The sequence below is a fragment of the Coregonus lavaretus genome (assembly GCF_964263955.1).
Source record: "Coregonus lavaretus genome assembly, contig: HAP1_SCAFFOLD_230, whole genome shotgun sequence".
Taxonomy (NCBI): domain Eukaryota; kingdom Metazoa; phylum Chordata; class Actinopteri; order Salmoniformes; family Salmonidae; genus Coregonus; species Coregonus lavaretus.
The window spans coordinates 533034-552600 of record NW_028157598.1 but is presented as its reverse complement, the minus strand read 5'-3'; the positions used below and the strand labels follow the sequence as shown (position 1 = coordinate 552600).

The 19567-nt window shown below is 42.8% G+C and overlaps 1 protein-coding gene across 1 annotated transcript in view; it reads left to right on the top strand.

Moving 5' to 3' along the window:
* Positions 1-945: 945 nt before the first annotated feature.
* The window catches only part of LOC311125209 (uncharacterized protein), a gene marked incomplete at its 3' end in the record, with an annotated part of 49276 nt that continues 30654 nt past the window's right edge, over positions 946-19567 (top strand). The window contains exon 1 of the mRNA XM_084199262.1: positions 946-1086. Coding sequence (XP_084055388.1) covers positions 979-1086 — 108 coding nt within the window. The 5' untranslated portion in view covers positions 946-978. The remainder of the gene's footprint in view (positions 1087-19567) is intronic.

The following is a 19567-nucleotide window of genomic DNA, read 5'->3' as shown; positions in this document are numbered from 1 at the left end:
ACAGTAGGGAGGCTATATACAGGGGGGTACCGGTACAGAGTCAATGGGAAATAACAGTAGGGAGGCTATATACAGGGGGTACCGGTACAGAGTCAATGTGAAATAACAGTAGGGAGGCTATATACAGGGGGTACCGGTACAGAGTCAATGTGAAATAACAGTAGGGAGGCTATATACAGGGGGTACCGGTACAGAGTCAATGGGAAATAACAGTAGGGAGGCTATATACAGGGGGTACCGGTACAGAGTCAATGGGAAATAACAGTAGGGAGGCTATATACAGGGGGTACCGGTACAGAGTCAATGGGAAATAACAGTAGGGAGGCTATATACAGGGGGGTACCGGTACAGAGTCAATGGGAAATAACAATAGGGAGGCTATATACAGGGGGTACCGGTACAGAGTCAATGTGAAATAACAGTAGGGAGGCTATATACAGGGGGTACCGGTACAGTATATTTGTGTAATGTATGACATAGAAAGGGAGAGGTTGTTTGACAGGGTCGGAGAGGTTGGACGGTGAATGGGATTGGGTGGTGTTTTTGGGGTGTGGGTGATGGGTAGTAGTGTAAGTTTGTAAGGAATTGTTATTTGTTGTTAGAAATGCAGGGTTAGTTAAGAGAATAATTATCGGTGTAGGTAGGTCGTGACCGGCCTCACTCCAGTACAGTAGGTGGCGGTGTATTCACTTCTCGGTTGGTTGCGATCTGCCAATAAAAACTCAAAGAAGAGGAAGAAGGAGAACAACAACAGCTCGTCGGCCACCTCCGTAGCTTGCTAGCCAACATAACCGAACCAATAAAGCTCTTTAGACGCTTTCTGGTATATTAGCCACTGTGTTTTAAACCCACTTCTGTCGTCTAGCTATTTATCCCATTTAATTTCATATTTACTTTGTTGTTATTAGTCTGGCTTGATAAATTGGCCTAGCAATAGGCTAGTCGCTAATGCTAACTAGCTAGCTAACATCCCCGACCATGAGCTCACTAAGCTACTCTCCTCCTGCTAAAGAAGAGGAGGTCTGCTGGACGGAGGAAGAGGGTCTGTGGCTGAACGTTGTCGTGAAAGAGGAGGAGGAAGAGGAGGATGTCACAGTAAAGAAAGAAGTAGAGGGTGAAGCTGTTACCGTGAAAGAAGAAAATATGGAAGTTACAGTGAAAGAAGAAGAGAAAGACGTTACAGTGGAAGAAGAGGAGGAGGAGGAGGAGGATGTCACAGTAAAGAACGAAGTAGAGGGTGAAGCTGTTACAGTGAAAGAAGAAGAGGATGCGTTCAGAGTGAAAGAGGAGGAGGATGTTACAGTGAAAGAAGAGGAGGAGGAAGAGATAGAGGAGGATGCAGTTTTTAGAGTGAAGGAGGAGGGAGAGATTACTGTCACATTGAAAGAGGAAGAGGAGACAGGAGATCTGATTAACACCAGTAAGTAACGTTACTGTCTCAAGAACGGAGGCACTTACTCTGCAGTTGTTGAACTGATGTGTGATTTTTAAAAAGGGGAAATCTGCGGTTGTTACATCCATATTCGGACTATAAAGTAATTATATATATTGTGACTTAATTAATGATATAGCCATTGATTATTGAAGATTATAAACTGGGGTGGTTAAAACCCTGAATGCTGATTGGCTGACAGCCGTGGTATATCAGGCCGTATACCATGGGTATGACCAAACATTTTATTTGTACTACTCTAATAACGTTGGTAACCAGTTTATAATAGCAATAAGGAACCTCGGGGGTTTGTGGTATGTGGCCAATATACCACGGCTAAGGGCTGTATCCAGGCACTCCGCGTTGCATTGGGAAATATTGCTTAAATATAACTTATAAAATGCCTTATGAGCTTAGTTAAAATGTTGGAGACACCAGTTAGACCTCTCACCAAACCCTAATTCATCACACTGTCTGCGTGGGTGGACCATTTCAGTTTGTCAGTGGAACTTGAAGCTTTCCACCTTCTCCACTGCGGTCCCGTCGATGTCGATAGGGGGGTGCACCCTCTGCTGTTTCCTGATTAACCCCAAACTAAATCTACGTGTTGATATTAGTTGTCAGGGGTAATTTCCCCCAAACTAAATCTAAGTGTTGATATTAGTTGTCAGGGGTAATTTCTCCAAACTAAATCTAAGTGTTGATATTAGTTGTCATGGTAATTTCCCCCCCAAACTAAATCTAAGTGTTGATATTAGTTGTCAGGGGTAATTTCCCCCAAACTAAATCTAAGTGTTGATATTAGTTGTCATGGTAATTTCCCCCCCAAACTAAATCTAAGTGTTGATATTAGTTGTCAGGGGTAATTTCCCCCAAACTAAATCTAAGTGTTGATATTAGTTGTCAGGGGTAATTTTCCCCAAACTAAATCTAAGTGTTGATATTAGTTGTCAGGGGTAATTTCCCCCAAACTAAATCTAAGTGTTGATATTAGTTGTCATGGTAATTTCCCCCAAACTAAATCTAAGTGTTGATATTAGTTGTCAGGGGTAATTTCCCCCAAACTAAATCTAAGTGTTGATATTAGTTGTCATGGTAATTTCCCCCAAACTAAATCTAAGTGTTGATATTAGTTGTCATGGTAATTTCCCCCAAACTAAATCTAAGTGTTGATATTAGTTGTCATGGTAATTTCCCCCAAACTAAATCTAAGTGTTGATATTAGTTGTCAGGGGTAATTTCCCCCAAACTAAATATAAGTGTTGATATTAGTTGTCAGGGGTAATTTCCCCCAAACTAAATCTAAGTGTTGATATTATTTGTCATGGTAATTTCCCCCAAACTAAATCTAAGTGTTGATATTAGTTGTCAGGGGTAATTTCCCCCAAACTAAATCTAAGTGTTGATATTAGTTGTCAGGGGTAATTTTCCCCAAACTAAATCTAAGTGTTGATATTAGTTGTCAGGGGTAATTTCCCCCAAACTAAATCTAAGTGTTGATATTAGTTGTCAGGGGTAATTTCCCCCAAACTAAATCTAAGTGTTGATATTAGTTGTCAGGGGTAATTTCCCCCAAACTAAATCTAAGTGTTGATATTAGTTGTCAGGGGTAATTTCCCCCAAACTAAATCTAAGTGTTGATATTAGTTGTCAGGGGTAATTTCCCCCAAACTAAATCTAAGTGTTGATATTAGTTGTCAGGGGTAATTTCCCCCAAACTAAATCTAAGTGTTGATATTAGTTGTCATGGTAATTTCCCCCAAACTAAATCTAAGTGTTGATATTAGTTGTCATGGTAATTTCCCCCAAACTAAATCTAAGTGTTGATATTAGTTGTCAGGGGTAATTTCCCCCAAACTAAATATGTGTTGATATTAGTTGTCAGGGGTAATTTCCCCCAAACTAAATCTAAGTGTTGATATTATTTGTCATGGTAATTTCCCCCAAACTAAATCTAAGTGTTGATATTAGTTGTCAGGGGTAATTTCCCCCAAACTAAATCTAAGTGTTGATATTAGTTGTCAGGGGTAATTTCCCCCAAACTAAATCTAAGTGTTGATATTAGTTGTCAGGGGTAATTTCCCCCAAACTAAATCTAAGTGTTGATATTAGTTGTCAGGGGTAATTTCCCCCAAACTAAATCTAAGTGTTGATATTAGTTGTCAGGGGTAATTTCCCCCAAACTAAATCTAAAGTGTTGATATTAGTTGTCATGGTAATTTCCCCCAAACTAAATCTAAGTGTTGATATTAGTTGTCAGGGGTAATTTCCCCCAAACTAAATCTAAAGTGTTGATATTAGTTGTCATGGTAATTTCCCCCAAACTAAATCTAAGTGTTGATATTAGTTGTCAGTGGTAATTTCCCCCAAACTAAATCTAAGTGTTGATATTAGTTGTCAGGGGTAATTTCCCCCAAACTAAATCTAAGTGTTGATATTAGTTGTCAGGGGTAATTTCCCCCAAACTAAATCTAAAGTGTTGATATTAGTTGTCATGGTAATTTCCCCCAAACTAAATCTAAGTGTTGATATTAGTTGTCAGGGGTAATTTCCCCCAAACTAAATCTAAGTGTTGATATTAGTTGTCAGGGGTAATTTCCCCCAAACTAAATCTAAGTGTTGATATTAGTTGTCAGGGGTAATTTCCCCCAAACTAAATCTAAGTGTTGATATTAGTTGTCATGGTAATTTCCCCCAAACTAAATCTAAGTGTTGATATTAGTTGTCAGGGGTAATTTCCCCCAAACTAAATCTAAGTGTTGATATTAGTTGTCAGGGGTAATTTCCCCCAAACTAAATCTAAGTGTTGATATTAGTTGTCAGGGGTAATTTCTCCAAACTAAATCTAAGTGTTGATATTAGTTGTCATGGTAATTTCCCCCCCAAACTAAATCTAAGTGTTGATATTAGTTGTCAGGGGTAATTTCCCCCAAACTAAATCTAAGTGTTGATATTAGTTGTCATGGTAATTTCCCCCCCAAACTAAATCTAAGTGTTGATATTAGTTGTCAGGGGTAATTTCCCCCAAACTAAATCTAAGTGTTGATATTAGTTGTCAGGGGTAATTTTCCCCAAACTAAATCTAAGTGTTGATATTAGTTGTCAGGGGTAATTTCCCCCAAACTAAATCTAAGTGTTGATATTAGTTGTCATGGTAATTTCCCCCAAACTAAATCTAAGTGTTGATATTAGTTGTCAGGGGTAATTTCCCCCAAACTAAATCTAAGTGTTGATATTAGTTGTCATGGTAATTTCCCCCAAACTAAATCTAAGTGTTGATATTAGTTGTCATGGTAATTTCCCCCAAACTAAATCTAAGTGTTGATATTAGTTGTCATGGTAATTTCCCCCAAACTAAATCTAAGTGTTGATATTAGTTGTCAGGGGTAATTTCCCCCAAACTAAATATAAGTGTTGATATTAGTTGTCAGGGGTAATTTCCCCCAAACTAAATCTAAGTGTTGATATTATTTGTCATGGTAATTTCCCCCAAACTAAATCTAAGTGTTGATATTAGTTGTCAGGGGTAATTTCCCCCAAACTAAATCTAAGTGTTGATATTAGTTGTCAGGGGTAATTTTCCCCAAACTAAATCTAAGTGTTGATATTAGTTGTCAGGGGTAATTTCCCCCAAACTAAATCTAAGTGTTGATATTAGTTGTCAGGGGTAATTTCCCCCAAACTAAATCTAAGTGTTGATATTAGTTGTCAGGGGTAATTTCCCCCAAACTAAATCTAAGTGTTGATATTAGTTGTCAGGGGTAATTTCCCCCAAACTAAATCTAAGTGTTGATATTAGTTGTCAGGGGTAATTTCCCCCAAACTAAATCTAAGTGTTGATATTAGTTGTCAGGGGTAATTTCCCCCAAACTAAATCTAAGTGTTGATATTAGTTGTCATGGTAATTTCCCCCAAACTAAATCTAAGTGTTGATATTAGTTGTCATGGTAATTTCCCCCAAACTAAATCTAAGTGTTGATATTAGTTGTCAGGGGTAATTTCCCCCAAACTAAATATGTGTTGATATTAGTTGTCAGGGGTAATTTCCCCCAAACTAAATCTAAGTGTTGATATTATTTGTCATGGTAATTTCCCCCAAACTAAATCTAAGTGTTGATATTAGTTGTCAGGGGTAATTTCCCCCAAACTAAATCTAAGTGTTGATATTAGTTGTCAGGGGTAATTTCCCCCAAACTAAATCTAAGTGTTGATATTAGTTGTCAGGGGTAATTTCCCCCAAACTAAATCTAAGTGTTGATATTAGTTGTCAGGGGTAATTTCCCCCAAACTAAATCTAAGTGTTGATATTAGTTGTCAGGGGTAATTTCCCCCAAACTAAATCTAAAGTGTTGATATTAGTTGTCATGGTAATTTCCCCCAAACTAAATCTAAGTGTTGATATTAGTTGTCAGGGGTAATTTCCCCCAAACTAAATCTAAAGTGTTGATATTAGTTGTCATGGTAATTTCCCCCAAACTAAATCTAAGTGTTGATATTAGTTGTCAGTGGTAATTTCCCCCAAACTAAATCTAAGTGTTGATATTAGTTGTCAGGGGTAATTTCCCCCAAACTAAATCTAAGTGTTGATATTAGTTGTCAGGGGTAATTTCCCCCAAACTAAATCTAAAGTGTTGATATTAGTTGTCATGGTAATTTCCCCCAAACTAAATCTAAGTGTTGATATTAGTTGTCAGGGGTAATTTCCCCCAAACTAAATCTAAGTGTTGATATTAGTTGTCAGGGGTAATTTCCCCCAAACTAAATCTAAGTGTTGATATTAGTTGTCAGGGGTAATTTCCCCCAAACTAAATCTAAGTGTTGATATTAGTTGTCATGGTAATTTCCCCCAAACTAAATCTAAGTGTTGATATTAGTTGTCAGGGGTAATTTCCCCCAAACTAAATCTAAGTGTTGATATTAGTTGTCAGGGGTAATTTCCCCCAAACTAAATCTAAGTGTTGATATTAGTTGTCAGGGGTAATTTCCCCCAAACTAAATCTAAGTGTTGATATTAGTTGTCATGGTAATTTCCCCCAAACTAAATCTAAGTGTTGATATTAGTTGTCAGGGGTAATTTCCCCCAAACTAAATCTAAGTGTTGATATTAGTTGTCAGGGGTAATTTCCCCCAAACTAAATCTAAGTGTTGATATTAGTTGTCAGGGGTAATTTCCCCCAAACTAAATCTAAGTGTTGATATTAGTTGTCAGGGGTAATTTCCCCCAAACTAAATCTAAGTGTTGATATTAGTTGTCAGGGGTAATTTTCCCCAAACTAAATCTAAGTGTTGATATTAGTTGTCAGGGGTAATTCCCCCCAAACTAAATCTAAGTGTTGATATTAGTTGTCAGGGGTAATTTCCCCCAAACTAAATCTAAGTGTTGATATTAGTTGTCAGGGGTAATTCCCCCCAAACTAAATCTAAGTGTTGATATTAGTTGTCAGGGGTAATTTCCCCCAAACTAAATCTAAGTGTTGATATTAGTTGTCAGGGGTAATTCCCCCCAAACTAAATCTAAGTGTTGATATTAGTTGTCAGGGGTAATTTCCCCCAAACTAAATCTAAGTGTTGATATTAGTTGTCAGGGGTCTTTACTTCAACATGATTGTGTTTTGATGTATTTCTATTAATACCTTTTAAATATTTTTTCTGGTCGATGTTTTCCAAGAACCGTTTTCCATCTGTTTTGTCAAGAAATCAAAGCCTTTGCTTATTCCTAATTTTTAGGATGGAAAATTGTTGAAAAATCTATATATGCCTTAATAAAACAAATTATATATATATATAGACTCTTAGCTTTCATTTGATACCCAATTCGACAAAATGTATTCGACAACAGTATCTCCTATGAACTCCACCTGTTGGTGCTCATGGGACGTATTACATGGAGATGACCAGGTTTAACCAGGGTTTGAGGCTTTACGTTTACATTGTAGTCATTTAGCAGACGCTCTTATCCAGAGCCACTTACAGTTAGTGAGTCATTTAGCAGACGCTCTTATCCAGAGCCACTTACAGTTAGTGAGTCATTTAGCAGAACGCTCTTATCCAGAGCCACTTACAGTTAGAGTCATTTAGCAGACGCTCTTATCCAGAGCCACTTACAGTTAGTGAGTGCATACATTTTTCATAGTTTTTTTTTCTTTCGTACTGGTCCACCGCGGGTATCGGATCCACAACCCTGAACGTTGCAAGCGCCATGCTCTACCAACTGAGCTACACGGGATGGGCAACTTGGCCCCCTTTTGAAGGCCCTCAGATCAATCCCCCCCCTCAGTCGGAGTCTCAACTTCTACAACATTATATTAGATCGACCCCCAGACAGGGCTTAATGGATACAGAATGTAAATCTCCCTTAAAAAGGAGAACTTTCCATCTTTTTTTTCATCCAAATCTTTATTTTCTATTTTGTGATGTTGAGAAACGTCCCCCAACCAGCAATCACTTCCTCATCCTCATTGTGTAGTGGGCTCCTTCCTCATCCTCGTTGTGTAGTGGGCTCCTTCCTCATCCTGGTTGTGTAGTGGGCTCCTTCCTCATCCTGGTTGTGTAGTGGGCTCCTTCCTCATCCTGGTTGTGTAGTGGGCTCCTTCCTCATCCTGGTTGTGTAGTGGGCTCCTTCCTCATCCTGGTTGTGTAGTGGGCTCCTTCCTCATCCTGGTTGTGTAGTGGGCTCCTTCCTCATCCTGGTTGTGTAGTGGGCTCCTTCCTCATCCTGGTTGTGTAGTGGGCTCCTTCCTCATCCTGGTTGTGTAGTGGGCTCCTTCCTCATCCTGGTTGTGTAGTGGGCTCCTTCCTCATCCTCGTTGTGTAGTGGGCTCCTTCCTCATCCTGGTTGTGTAGTGGGCTCCTTCCTCATCCTCATTGTGTAATGGGCTCCTTCCTCATCCTGGTTGTGTAGTGGGCTCCTTCCTCATCCTGGTTGTGTAGTGGGCTCCTTCCTCATCCTGGTTGTGTAGTAGGCTCCTTCCTCATCCTGGTTGTGTAGTGGGCTCCTTCCTCATCCTGGTTGTGTAGTGGGCTCCTTCCTCATCCTGGTTGTGTAGTGGGCTCCTTCCTCATCCTGGTTGTGTAGTGGGCTCCTTCCTCATCCTCATTGTGTAATGGGCTCCTTCCTCATCCTGGTTGTGTAGTGGGCTCCTTCCTCATCCTGGTTGTGTAGTGGGCTCCTTCCTCATCCTGGTTGTGTAGTAGGCTCCTTCCTCATCCTGGTTGTGTAGTGGGCTCCTTCCTCATCCTGGTTGTGTAGTGGGCTCCTTCCTCATCCTGGTTGTGTAGTGGGCTCCTTCCTCATCCTGGTTGTGTAGTGGGCTCCTTCCTCCTCCTGGTTGTGTAGTGGGCTCCTTCCTCATCCTGGTTGTGTAGTGTGCTCCTTCCTCATCCTTGTTGTGTAGTGGGCTCCTTCCTCATCCTGGTTGTGTAGTGGGCTCCTTCCTCATCCTGGTTGTGTAGTGGGCTCCTTCCTCATCCTGGTTGTGTAGTGGGCTCCTTCCTCATCCTCGTTGTGTAGTGGGCTCCTTCCTCATCCTCATTGTGTAGTGGGCTCCTTCCTCATCCTGGTTGTGTAGTGGGCTCCTTCCTCATCCTGGTTGTGTAGTGGGCTCCTTCCTCATCCTGGTTGTGTAGTGGGCTCCTTCCTCATCCTGGTTGTGTAGTGGGCTCCTTCCTCATCCTGGTTGTGTAGTGGGCTCCTTCCTCATCCTGGTTGTGTAGTAGCTAACTAACCCTAACGCTCCTGAAAAAACATGAACAAAGGCAACAAAAAAAAAAGGTCCTTTTAGAAACGGTAAAAGCTCTCGGTATAGTGATGCAGATCTTTAGATGTTGTCATTCCAAAACTTTATCCACAGCCTTATATTCCCCTTTCGTTCCACTCATTTCAAACCAAAAGGTACAGGTGAACCCATTAACACCTGGATGAATGAAGGACAACAGTAGGTCAAAGTGCATGAGTAGTCGCCCAATAGTCATCTTCTGGTCCCTCATTGGTTTGCTTGTTTGTCCACCACTGAAGGTTCTATCCCTGATGTCCTTCAACCCAGGTCTTATTCTTTCCCCCTCGGCATCATCCACTTCCTGTCCACTCCAGACGTCTTGGAGAGAGCACAGAGCTTCCTAATGGTTTCTAATTATTATTATTATTTTTTTATTATTTTTTTTTTTCACCTTTATTTAACCAGGTAAGCCAGTTGAGAACAGGTTCTCATTTACAACTGCGACCTGGCCAAGATAAAGCAAAGTAGTGCAATAAAAACAACACAGAGTTACATATGGGGTAAAAAACATAAAGTCAGAAATACAACAGAAAATATATATACAGTGTGTGCAAATGTAGCAAGTTATGGAGGTAAGGCAATAAATAGGCTATAGTGCAGAATAATTACAATAGTATTAACACTGGAATGCTAGATGTGCAAGAGATTATGTGCAAATAGAGATACTGGGGTGCAAAAGAGCAAAATAAATAACAATATAGGGATGAGGTAGTTGGGTGGGCTAATTTCAGATGGGCTGTGTACAGGTGCAGTGATCGGTAAGGTGCTCTGACAACTGATGCTTAAAGTTATTGAGGGAGATAAGAGTCTCCAGCTTCAGAGATTTTTGCAATTCGTTCCAGTCATTGGCAGCAGAGAACTGGAAGGAATGGCGGCCAAAGGAGGTGTTGGCTTTGGGAATGACCAGTGAGATATACCTGCTGGAGCGCAGACTACGGGTGGGTGCTGCTATGGTGACCAATGAGCTAAGATAAGGCGGGGATTTGCCTAGCAGTGATTTATAGATGGCCTGGAGCCAGTGGGTTTGACGACGAACATGTAGTGAGGACCAGCCAACAAGAGCGTACAGGTCACAGTGGTGGGTAGTGTATGGGGCTTTGGAGACAAAACGGATGGCACTGTGATAGACTACATCCAATTTGCTGAGTAGAGTGTTGGAGGCTATTTTGTAAATTACATCGCCGAAGTCAAGGATCGGTAGGATAGTCAGTTTTACGAGGGCATGTTTGGCAGCATGAGTGAAGGAGGCTTTATTGCGAAATAGGAAGCCGATTCTAGATTTAACTTTGGATTGGAGATTCTTTATGTGAGTCTGGAAGTTGAGTTTACAGTCTAACCAGACACCTAGGTATTTGTAGTTGTCCACATACTCTAGGTCAGACCCGTCGAGAGTGGTGATTCTAGTCGGGTGGGCGGGTGCCAGCAGCGTTCGATTGAAAAGCATGCATTTAGTTTTACTAGTGTTTAAGAGCAGTTGGAGGCTACTGAAGGATTGTTGTATGGCATTGAAGCTCGTTTGGAGGTTTGTTAACACAGTGTCCAATGAAGGGCCAGATGTATACAAAATGGTGTCGTCTGCGTAGAGGTGGATCTGAGAGTCACCAGCAGCAAGAGCGACATCATTGATATACACGGAGAAAAGTGTCGGCCCAAGAATTGAACCCTGTGGCACCCCCATAGAGACTGCCATAGGTCCAGACAACAGGCCCTCCGATTTGACACACTGAACTCTATCTGAGAAGTAGTTGGTGAACCAGGCGAGGCAGTCATTTGAGAAACCAAGGCTATTTAGTCTGCCAATAAGAATGCGGTGGTTGACAGAGTCGAAAGCCTTGGCCAGGTCGATGAAGACGGCTGCACAGTACTGTCTATTATCAATCGCGGTTATAATATCGTTTAGGACCTTGAGCGTGGCTGAAGTGCACCCGTGACCAGCTCGGAAACCGGATTGCATAGCGGAGAAGGTACGGTGGTATTCGAAATGGTCGATGATCTGTTTGTTAACTTGGCTTTCGAATACTTTCGAAAGGCAGGGCAGGATGGATATAGGTCTGTAGCAGTTTGGATCTAGAGTGTCACCCCCTTTGAAGAGGGGGATGACCGCGGCAGCTTTCCAATCTCTGGGGATCTCAGACGTTATGAAAGAGAGGTTGAACAGACTAGTAATAGGGGTAGCGACAATTTCGGCGGCTAGTTTTAGAAAGAAAGGGTCCAGATTGTCTAATCGTGGTAACGGCACCGTGGCTAGATGTACAATATGCAGAACTGGAGTTTTTGTGGTTTAATCTCAACTACATGCTTATGTTCATTGAATACAGTATTGGGGATATCAACACTCTAATCCCCCATTTGTTTCAATGCAAACTGGGCTTATTAGGAGCATACTGGGCTTATTAGGAGCATACTGGGCTTATTAGGAGCATACTGGGCTTATTAGGAGCATACTGGGCTTATTAGGAGCATACCTGGCTTATTAGGAGCATACCTGGCTTATTAGGAGCATACATTTACATTTACGTCATTTAGCAGACTCTCTTATCCAGAGCGACTTACAAATTGGTTCATTCACCTTATAGCCAGTGGGACAACCACTTTACAATATGTATTTATTTTTATTTTGTTGGGGGGGGTGGGGTAAGGGGGGGTAGAAGGATTACTTTATCCTATCCCAGGTATTCCTTAAAGAGGTAGGGTTTCAAGTGTCTCCAGAAGGTGGTGAGTGACTCCGCTGTCCTGGCGTCGTGAGGGAGCTTGTTCCACCATTGGGGTGCCAGAGCAGCGAACCGTTTTGACTGGGCTGAGCGGGAACTGTGCTTCCGCAGAGGTAGGGGGGCCAGCAGGCCAGAGGTGGATGAACGCAATGCCCTCGTTTGGGTGTAGGGACTGATCAGAGCCTGAAGGGACGGAGGTGCCGTTCCCCTCACAGCTCCGTAGGCAAGCACCATGGTCTTGTAGCAGATGCAAGCTTAAACTGGAAGCATACTGGGTTATTAGGAGCGTACTGGGCTTATTAGGAGCGTACTGGGCTTATTAGGAGCATACTGGCATTATTAGGAATATACTGGGCTTATTAGGAGCGTACTGGTATTATTAGGAATATACTGGGCTTATTAGGAGCATACTGGGCTTATTAGGAGCGTACTGGCATTATTAGGCGCATACTTGCATTATTAGGAGCATACTGGGCTTATTCGGAGCATACTGGGCTTATTAGGAGCATACTGGGCTTATTAGGAGCATACTGGCATTATTAGGAATATACTGGGCTTATTAGGAGCGTACTGGTATTATTAGGAATATACTGGGCTTATTAGGAGCATACTGGGCTTATTAGGAGCGTACTGGCATTATTAGGCGCATACTTGCATTATTAGGAGCATACTGGGCTTATTCGGAGCATACTGGGCTTATTAGGAGCATACTGGGCTTATTAGGCGCATACTGGGCTTATTAGGAGCATACTGGGCTTATTAGGAGCATACTGGCATTATTAGGAATATACTGGGCTTATTAGGAGCGTACTGGCATTATTAGGAATATACTGGGCTTATTAGGAGCATACTGGGCTTATTAGGAGCGTACTGGCATTATTAGGCGCATACTTGCATTATTAGGAGCATACTGGGCTTATTAGGAGCATACTGGGCTTATTAGGAGCATACTGGGCTTATTAAGCGCATACTGGGCTTATTAGGAGCATACTGGGCTTATTAGGAGCATACTGGCATTATTAGGAATATACTGGGCTTATTAGGAGTGTACTGGCATTATTAGGAATATACTGGGCTTATTAGGAGCATACTGGGCTTATTAGGAGCATACTGGCATTATTAGGAATATACTGGGCTTATTAGGAGCGTACTGGCATTATTAGGAATATACTTGCATTATTAGGAGCATACTGGGCTTATTAGGAGCATACTGGGCTTATTATGAGCATACTGGGCTTATTATGAGCATACTGGCAATATTAGGAGCATACTGGGCTTATTAGGATCATACCGGGCTTATTAGGAGCATACTGGGCTTATTAGGAGCATAGTGGGCTTATTAGGAGCATACTGGCAATATTAGGAGCATACTGGGCTTATTAGGAGCATACTGGGCTTATTAGGAGCATACTGGGCTTATTAGGAGCGTACTGGGCTTAATTGGTGATTCATGGTAAAAAAGACAATAGTTTAGTCTACTCATAAAATATTTGTAAACCGATGGTTTGGAGGTATAAATATACACTATGGACTCCAATATTATGCTACATTAGTATTGATCATATTGAACAATATGTATTTAATGCTGTTTCCATTCTGTGTAGAGGGAGGGCTTTTTGTGCTACTGTACCCTTAAAGCCCACCTGAGATCAATGTCAAATTTACAAAAAAAGCCTTTGATGTATAACGACGCAAGGTTCATTTAACAGTAAAAATCAGACTAAATGCATTTTAAACATGTGAGCTGTGAATGCCTGAAATCTATTATCTTGTTGTGGTTCTCCAAGTTACAGTGGGGGAAAAAAGTATTTAGTCAGCCACCAATTGTGCAAGTTCTCCCACTTAAAAAGATGAGAGAGGCCTGTAATTTTCCACATAGGTACACGTCAACTATGACAGACAAATTGAGGGGAAAAAATCCAGAAAATCACATTGTAGGATTTTTAATGAATTTATTTGCAAATTATGGTGGAAAATAAGTATTTGGTCACCTACAAACAAGCAAGATTTCTGTCTTTCACAGACCTGTAACTTCTTCTTTAAGAGGCTCCTCTGTCCTCCACTCGTTACCTGTATTAATGGCACCTGTTTGAACTTGTTATCAGTATAAAAGACACCTGTCCACAACCTCAAACAGTCACACTCCAAACTCCACTATGGCCAAGACCAAAGAGCTGTCAAAGGACACCAGAAACAAAATTGTAGACCTGCACCAGGCTGGGAAGACTGAATCTGCAATAGGTATGCAGCTTGGTTTGAAGAAATCAACTGTGGGAGCAATTATTAGGAAATGGAAGACATACAAGACCACTGATAATCTCCCTCGATCTGGGGCTTCACGCAAGATCTCACCCCATGGGGTCAAAATGATCACAAGAACCACACGGGGGGACCTAGTGAATAACCTGCAGAGAGCTGGGACCAAAGTAACAAAGCCTACCAGACGTGTCCCCCTGCTTAAGCCAGTACATGTCCAGGCCCGTCTGAAGTTTGCTAGAGTGCATTTGGATGATCCAGAAGAGGATTGGGAGAATGTCATGTGGTCAGATGAAACCAAAATATAACTTTTTGGTAAAAACTCAACTCGTCGTGTTTGGAGGACAAAGAATGCTGAGTTGCATCCAAAGAACACCATACCTACTGTGAAGCATAGGGGTGGAAACATCATGCTTTGGGGCTGTTTTTCTGCAAAGGACGACTGATCCGTGTAAAGGAAAGAATGAATGGGGCCATGTATCGTGAGATTTTGAGTGAAAACCTCCTTCCATCCGCAAGGGCATTGAAGATGAAACGTGGCTGGGTCTTTCAGCATGACAATGATCCCAAACACACCGCCCGGGCAACGAAGGAGTGGCTTCGTAAGAAGCATTTCAAGGTCCTGGAGTGGCCTAGCCAGTCTCCAGATCTCAACCCCATAGAAAATCTTTGGAGGGAGTTGAAAGTCCGTGTTGCCCAGCGACAGCCCCAAAACATCACTGCTCTAGAGGAGATCTGCATGGAGGAATGGGCCAAAATACCAGCAACAGTGTGTGAAAACCTTGTGAAGACTTACAGAAAACGTTTGACCTGTGTCATTGCCAACAAAGGGTATATAACAAAGTATTGAGAAACTTTTGTTATTGACCAAATACTTATTTTCCACCATAATTTGCAAATAAATTCATTAAAAATCCTACAATGTGATTTTCTGGAATTTTTTTTGTCTGTCATAGTTGACGTGTACCTATGATGAAAATTACAGGCCTCTCATCTTTTTAAGTGGGAGAACTTGCACAATTGGTGGCTGACTAAATACTTTTTTCCCCACTGTATGTTGCTACTGAGAGACTGTGATACGCAGGCAGGGAAAAACCCAGATTTTTAATTGGCAAGAAATAGTAATTAATGTCCATGAAATATGCTATCATGTGCAATTTTATGTAAAGCATGATCACTTATCTGAGAAGGTACTGAAAATATCTGAAGAATGTGTTTATCTGATGGTAACCTCGACACCAAAGTTTCTTTGCAACTTTGAAATTGGCCCACTAGCGGGGAACTATCACAAAACGATCAATAACCTGATAGTAATAAAGCAACTGATTGGCTTAGAATAAAACCTGTTATGGGTATAACATTTTACATTTACATTTACATTTTAGTCATTTAGCAGACGCTCTTATCCAGAGCGACTTACAGGAGCAATTAGGGTTAAGTGCCTTGCTCAAGGGCACATTTACGTCATTTCGCAGACGCTCTTATCCAGAGCGACTACAAATTGGTGCATTCACCCTATAGCCAGTGGGAACACCAGACGGGCTGCGGCATTCTGGATGAGTTGTAGGGGTTTAATGGCACAGGCAGGGAGCCCAGCCAACAGCGAGTTGCAGTAATCCAGACGGGAGATGACAAGTGCCTGGATTAGGACCTGTGCCGCTTCCTGTGTAAGGCAGGGTCGTACTCTCCGAATGTTGTAGAGCATGAACCTGCAGGATCGGGTCACCGCCTTGATGTTAGCGGAGAACGACAGGGTGTTGTCCAGGGTCACGCCAAGGCTCTTCGCACTCTGGGAGGAGGACACAACGGAGTTGTCAACCGTGATGGCGAGATCATGGAACGGGCAGTCCTTCCCCGGGAGGAAGAGCAGCTCCGTCTTGCCAGGGTTCAGCTTGAGGTGGTGATCCGTCATCCATACTGATATGTCGGCCAGACATGCAGAGATGCGATTCGCCACCTGGTTATCAGAAGGGGGAAAGGAGAAGATTAGTTGTGTATCGTCAGCGTAGCAATGATAGGAGAGGCCATGTGAGGATATGACAGAGCCAAGTGACTTGGTGTATAGGGAGAAAAGGAGAGGGCCTAGAACTGAGCCCTGGGGGACACCAGTGGTGAGAGCACGTGGTGCGGAGACAGCTTCTTGCCACGCCACTTGGTAGGAGCGACCGGTCAGGTAGGACGCAATCCAGGAGTGAGCCGCGCCGGAGATGCCCAGCTCGGAGAGGGTGGAGAGGAGGATCTGATGGTTCACTGTATCAAAGGCAGCAGACAGGTCTAGAAGGACAAGAGCAGAGGAGAGAGAGTTATTTTTAGCAGTGCGGAGAGCCTCCGTGACACAGAGAAGAGCAGTCTCAGTTGAATGACCAGTCCTGAAACCTGACTGGTTTTGATCAAGAAGGTCATTCTGAGAGAGATAGCAAGAGAGTTGGCTAAAGACGGCACGCTCAATAGTTTTGGAAAGAAAAGAAAGAAGGGATACTGGTCTGTAGTTGTTGACATCAGTGGGATCGAGTGTTTGTTTTTTGAGAAGGGGTGCAACTCTCGCTCTCTTGAAGACGGAAGGGACATGGCCAGCGGTCAAGGATGAGTTGATCAGCGAGGTGAGGTAGGGGAGAAGGTCACCGGAGATGGTCTGGAGAAGAGAGGAGGGGATGGGGTCAAGCGGGCAGGTTGTTGGGCGGCCTGCAGTCACTAGTCGCAAGATTTTATCTGGAGAGAGAGGGGAGAAAGAAGTCAAAGCATAGGGTAGGGCAGTGTGAGCAGGACCAGCAGTGTCATTAGACTTAACAAACGAGGATCGGATGTCGTCAACCTTCTTTTCAAAGTGGTTGACAAAGTCATCCACAGAGAGGGAGGAGGGGGGGGGGGTGGGGGAGGATTCAGCAGTGAGGAGAATGTGGCAAAGAGCTTCCTAGGGTTAGAGGCAGATGCTTGGAATTTAGAGTGGTAGAAAGTGGCCTTAGCAGCAGAAACAGATGAAGAAAATGTGGAGAGGAGGGAGTGAAAAGATGCCAGGTCGGCAGGGAGTTTAGTTTTCTTCCATTTCCGCTCAGCTGCCCGGAGCTCTGTTCTGTGAGCTCGCAATGAGTCATCAAGCCACAGAGCTGGAGGGGAGGACCGAGCCGGCCGGGAGGATAGGGGACACAGGGAGTCAAAGGATGCAGAAAGGGAGGAGAGGAGGGTTGAGGAGGCAGAATCAGGAGATTGGAGGGAGAAGGATTGAGCAGAGGGAAGAGATGATAGGATGGAAGAGGAGAGAGTAGTGGGAGAGAGAGAGCGAAGGTTGCGGCGGCGCGTTACCATCTGTGTAGGGGCAGAGTGAGTAGTGTTGGAGGAGAGCGAGAGAGAAAAGGATACAAAGTAGTGGTCGGAGACATGGAGGGGAGTTGCAGTGAGATTAGTAGAAGAGCAACATCTAGTAAAGATGAAGTCGAGCGTATTGCCTGCCTTGTGAGTGGGGGGGGGTGGTGAGAGGGTGAGGTCAAAAGAGGAGAGGAGTGGAAAGAAGGAGGCAGAGAGAAATGAGTCAAATGTAGACGTAGGGAGGTTGAAATCCCCCAAAACTGTGAAGGGTGAGCCATCCTCAGGAAAGGAACTTATCAAGGCGTCAAGCTCATTGATGAACTCTCCAAGGGAACCTGGAGGGCGATAGATGACAAGGATATTAAGCTTAAATGGGCTAGTGACTGTGACAGCGTGGAATTCAAATGAGGAGATAGACAGATGGGTTAGGGGAAAAATTGAGAATGACCACTTGGGAGAGATGAGGATTCCTGTGCCACCACCCCTCTGACCAGATGCTCTCGGGGTATGCGAGAACACATGGTCAGACGAGGAGAGAGCAGTAGGAGTAGCAGTGTTTTCAGTGGTAATCCATGTTTCCGTCAGCGCCAGGAAGTCGAGGGACTGGAGGGTAGCATAGGCTGGGATGAAGTCAGCCTTGTTGGCGGCAGAACGGCAGTTCCAGAGGCTGCCTGAGACCTGGAACTCCAGGTGTGTGGTGCGTGCAGGGACCACCAGGTTAGAGAGGCAGCAGCCACGCGGTGTGAGGCGTTTGTGTAGCCTGTGCGGAGAGGAGAGAACAGGGATAGGCAGAGGCATAGTTGACAGGCTGCAGCAGATGGCTACAATAATGCAGAGGAGATCGGAATGAAATGAACTAAACATCTGGGAAAGGAGAGAGCAGGCCTCCCTCACCAAAAAAAAATATATATATAACTCTCCCAACTTCCACCTCAGAAACTATAATTGTTTCACTGAACCACCCGAGTAAAACTCTCCCAACTTCCACTTTAGAAATTAGAATTGTTGTAAACTACAGCAGACTGTTATCAGTAGCTGTAATTAAGTACAGCAGCTACCAACCATTAATGCCTCGGATGAGGTTAGAAAAACAGCTGAATGGTAGCAGCTAGCTGGCTCAATCACAGGTACTCTTAAGCATGAAATAACATTGGAAACAATTAACCACAGTTGCAAAAAGTTACCAGTAGCTACCCGCTAGCTAGCTAGCTAGCTTTGTTGGTCCAAGTAGTGGGTAAGCTAGCCTCGTGCTTCGCCGGGGTCCGCCGAATACAGTCCTTACCTACAATAATTACCTACAATAACCTTCAATAACTACCTGAGTAAGCTACCTATAATACCAAACTACAATACCTACCTACAATCTAAATACATGGTTTAAGCTTAACTCAACACCATATAAGAAGCCAAGCTTACCTTTCATAACGCAGCAATGATTAAACGTTGGGTAGCTAGCACAAACAACCAGATGAATTGGTTGAAACATTCAGCAGAACATTTAGTGTTTTTGTATTTTGACTTCAGAGGGAAGTGGGCGTAATGGGTACGTGGGCTGTTTTAATGTTACGCAAAATAGAACGCTTCTAACCGAAATTCACCTTTAAATACGTGGGCTGTTTTAATGTTACGCAAAATAGAACGCTTCTAACCGAAATTCACCTTTAAATACGTGGGTTGTTTAATGTGACGCAAAATAGAACGCTTCTAACCGAAATTCACTTTTAAATACGTGGGTTGTTTATTGTTACGCAAAATAGAACGCTTCTAACCGAAATTCACTTTTAAATACGTGGGCTGTTTAATGTTACGCAAAATAGAACGCTTCTAACCGAAAGTCACCTTTAAATACGTGGGTTGTTTAATGTGACGCAAAATAGAACGCTTCTAACCGAAATTCACCTTTAAATACGTGGGTTGTTTAATGTGACGCAAAATAGAACGCTTCTAACCGAAATTCACCTTTAAATACGTGGGTTGTTTAATGTGACGCAAAATAGAACGCTTCTAACCGAAATTCACCTTTAAATACGTGGGTTGTTTAATGTTACGCAAAATAGAACGCTTCTAACCGAAATTCACCTTTAAATACG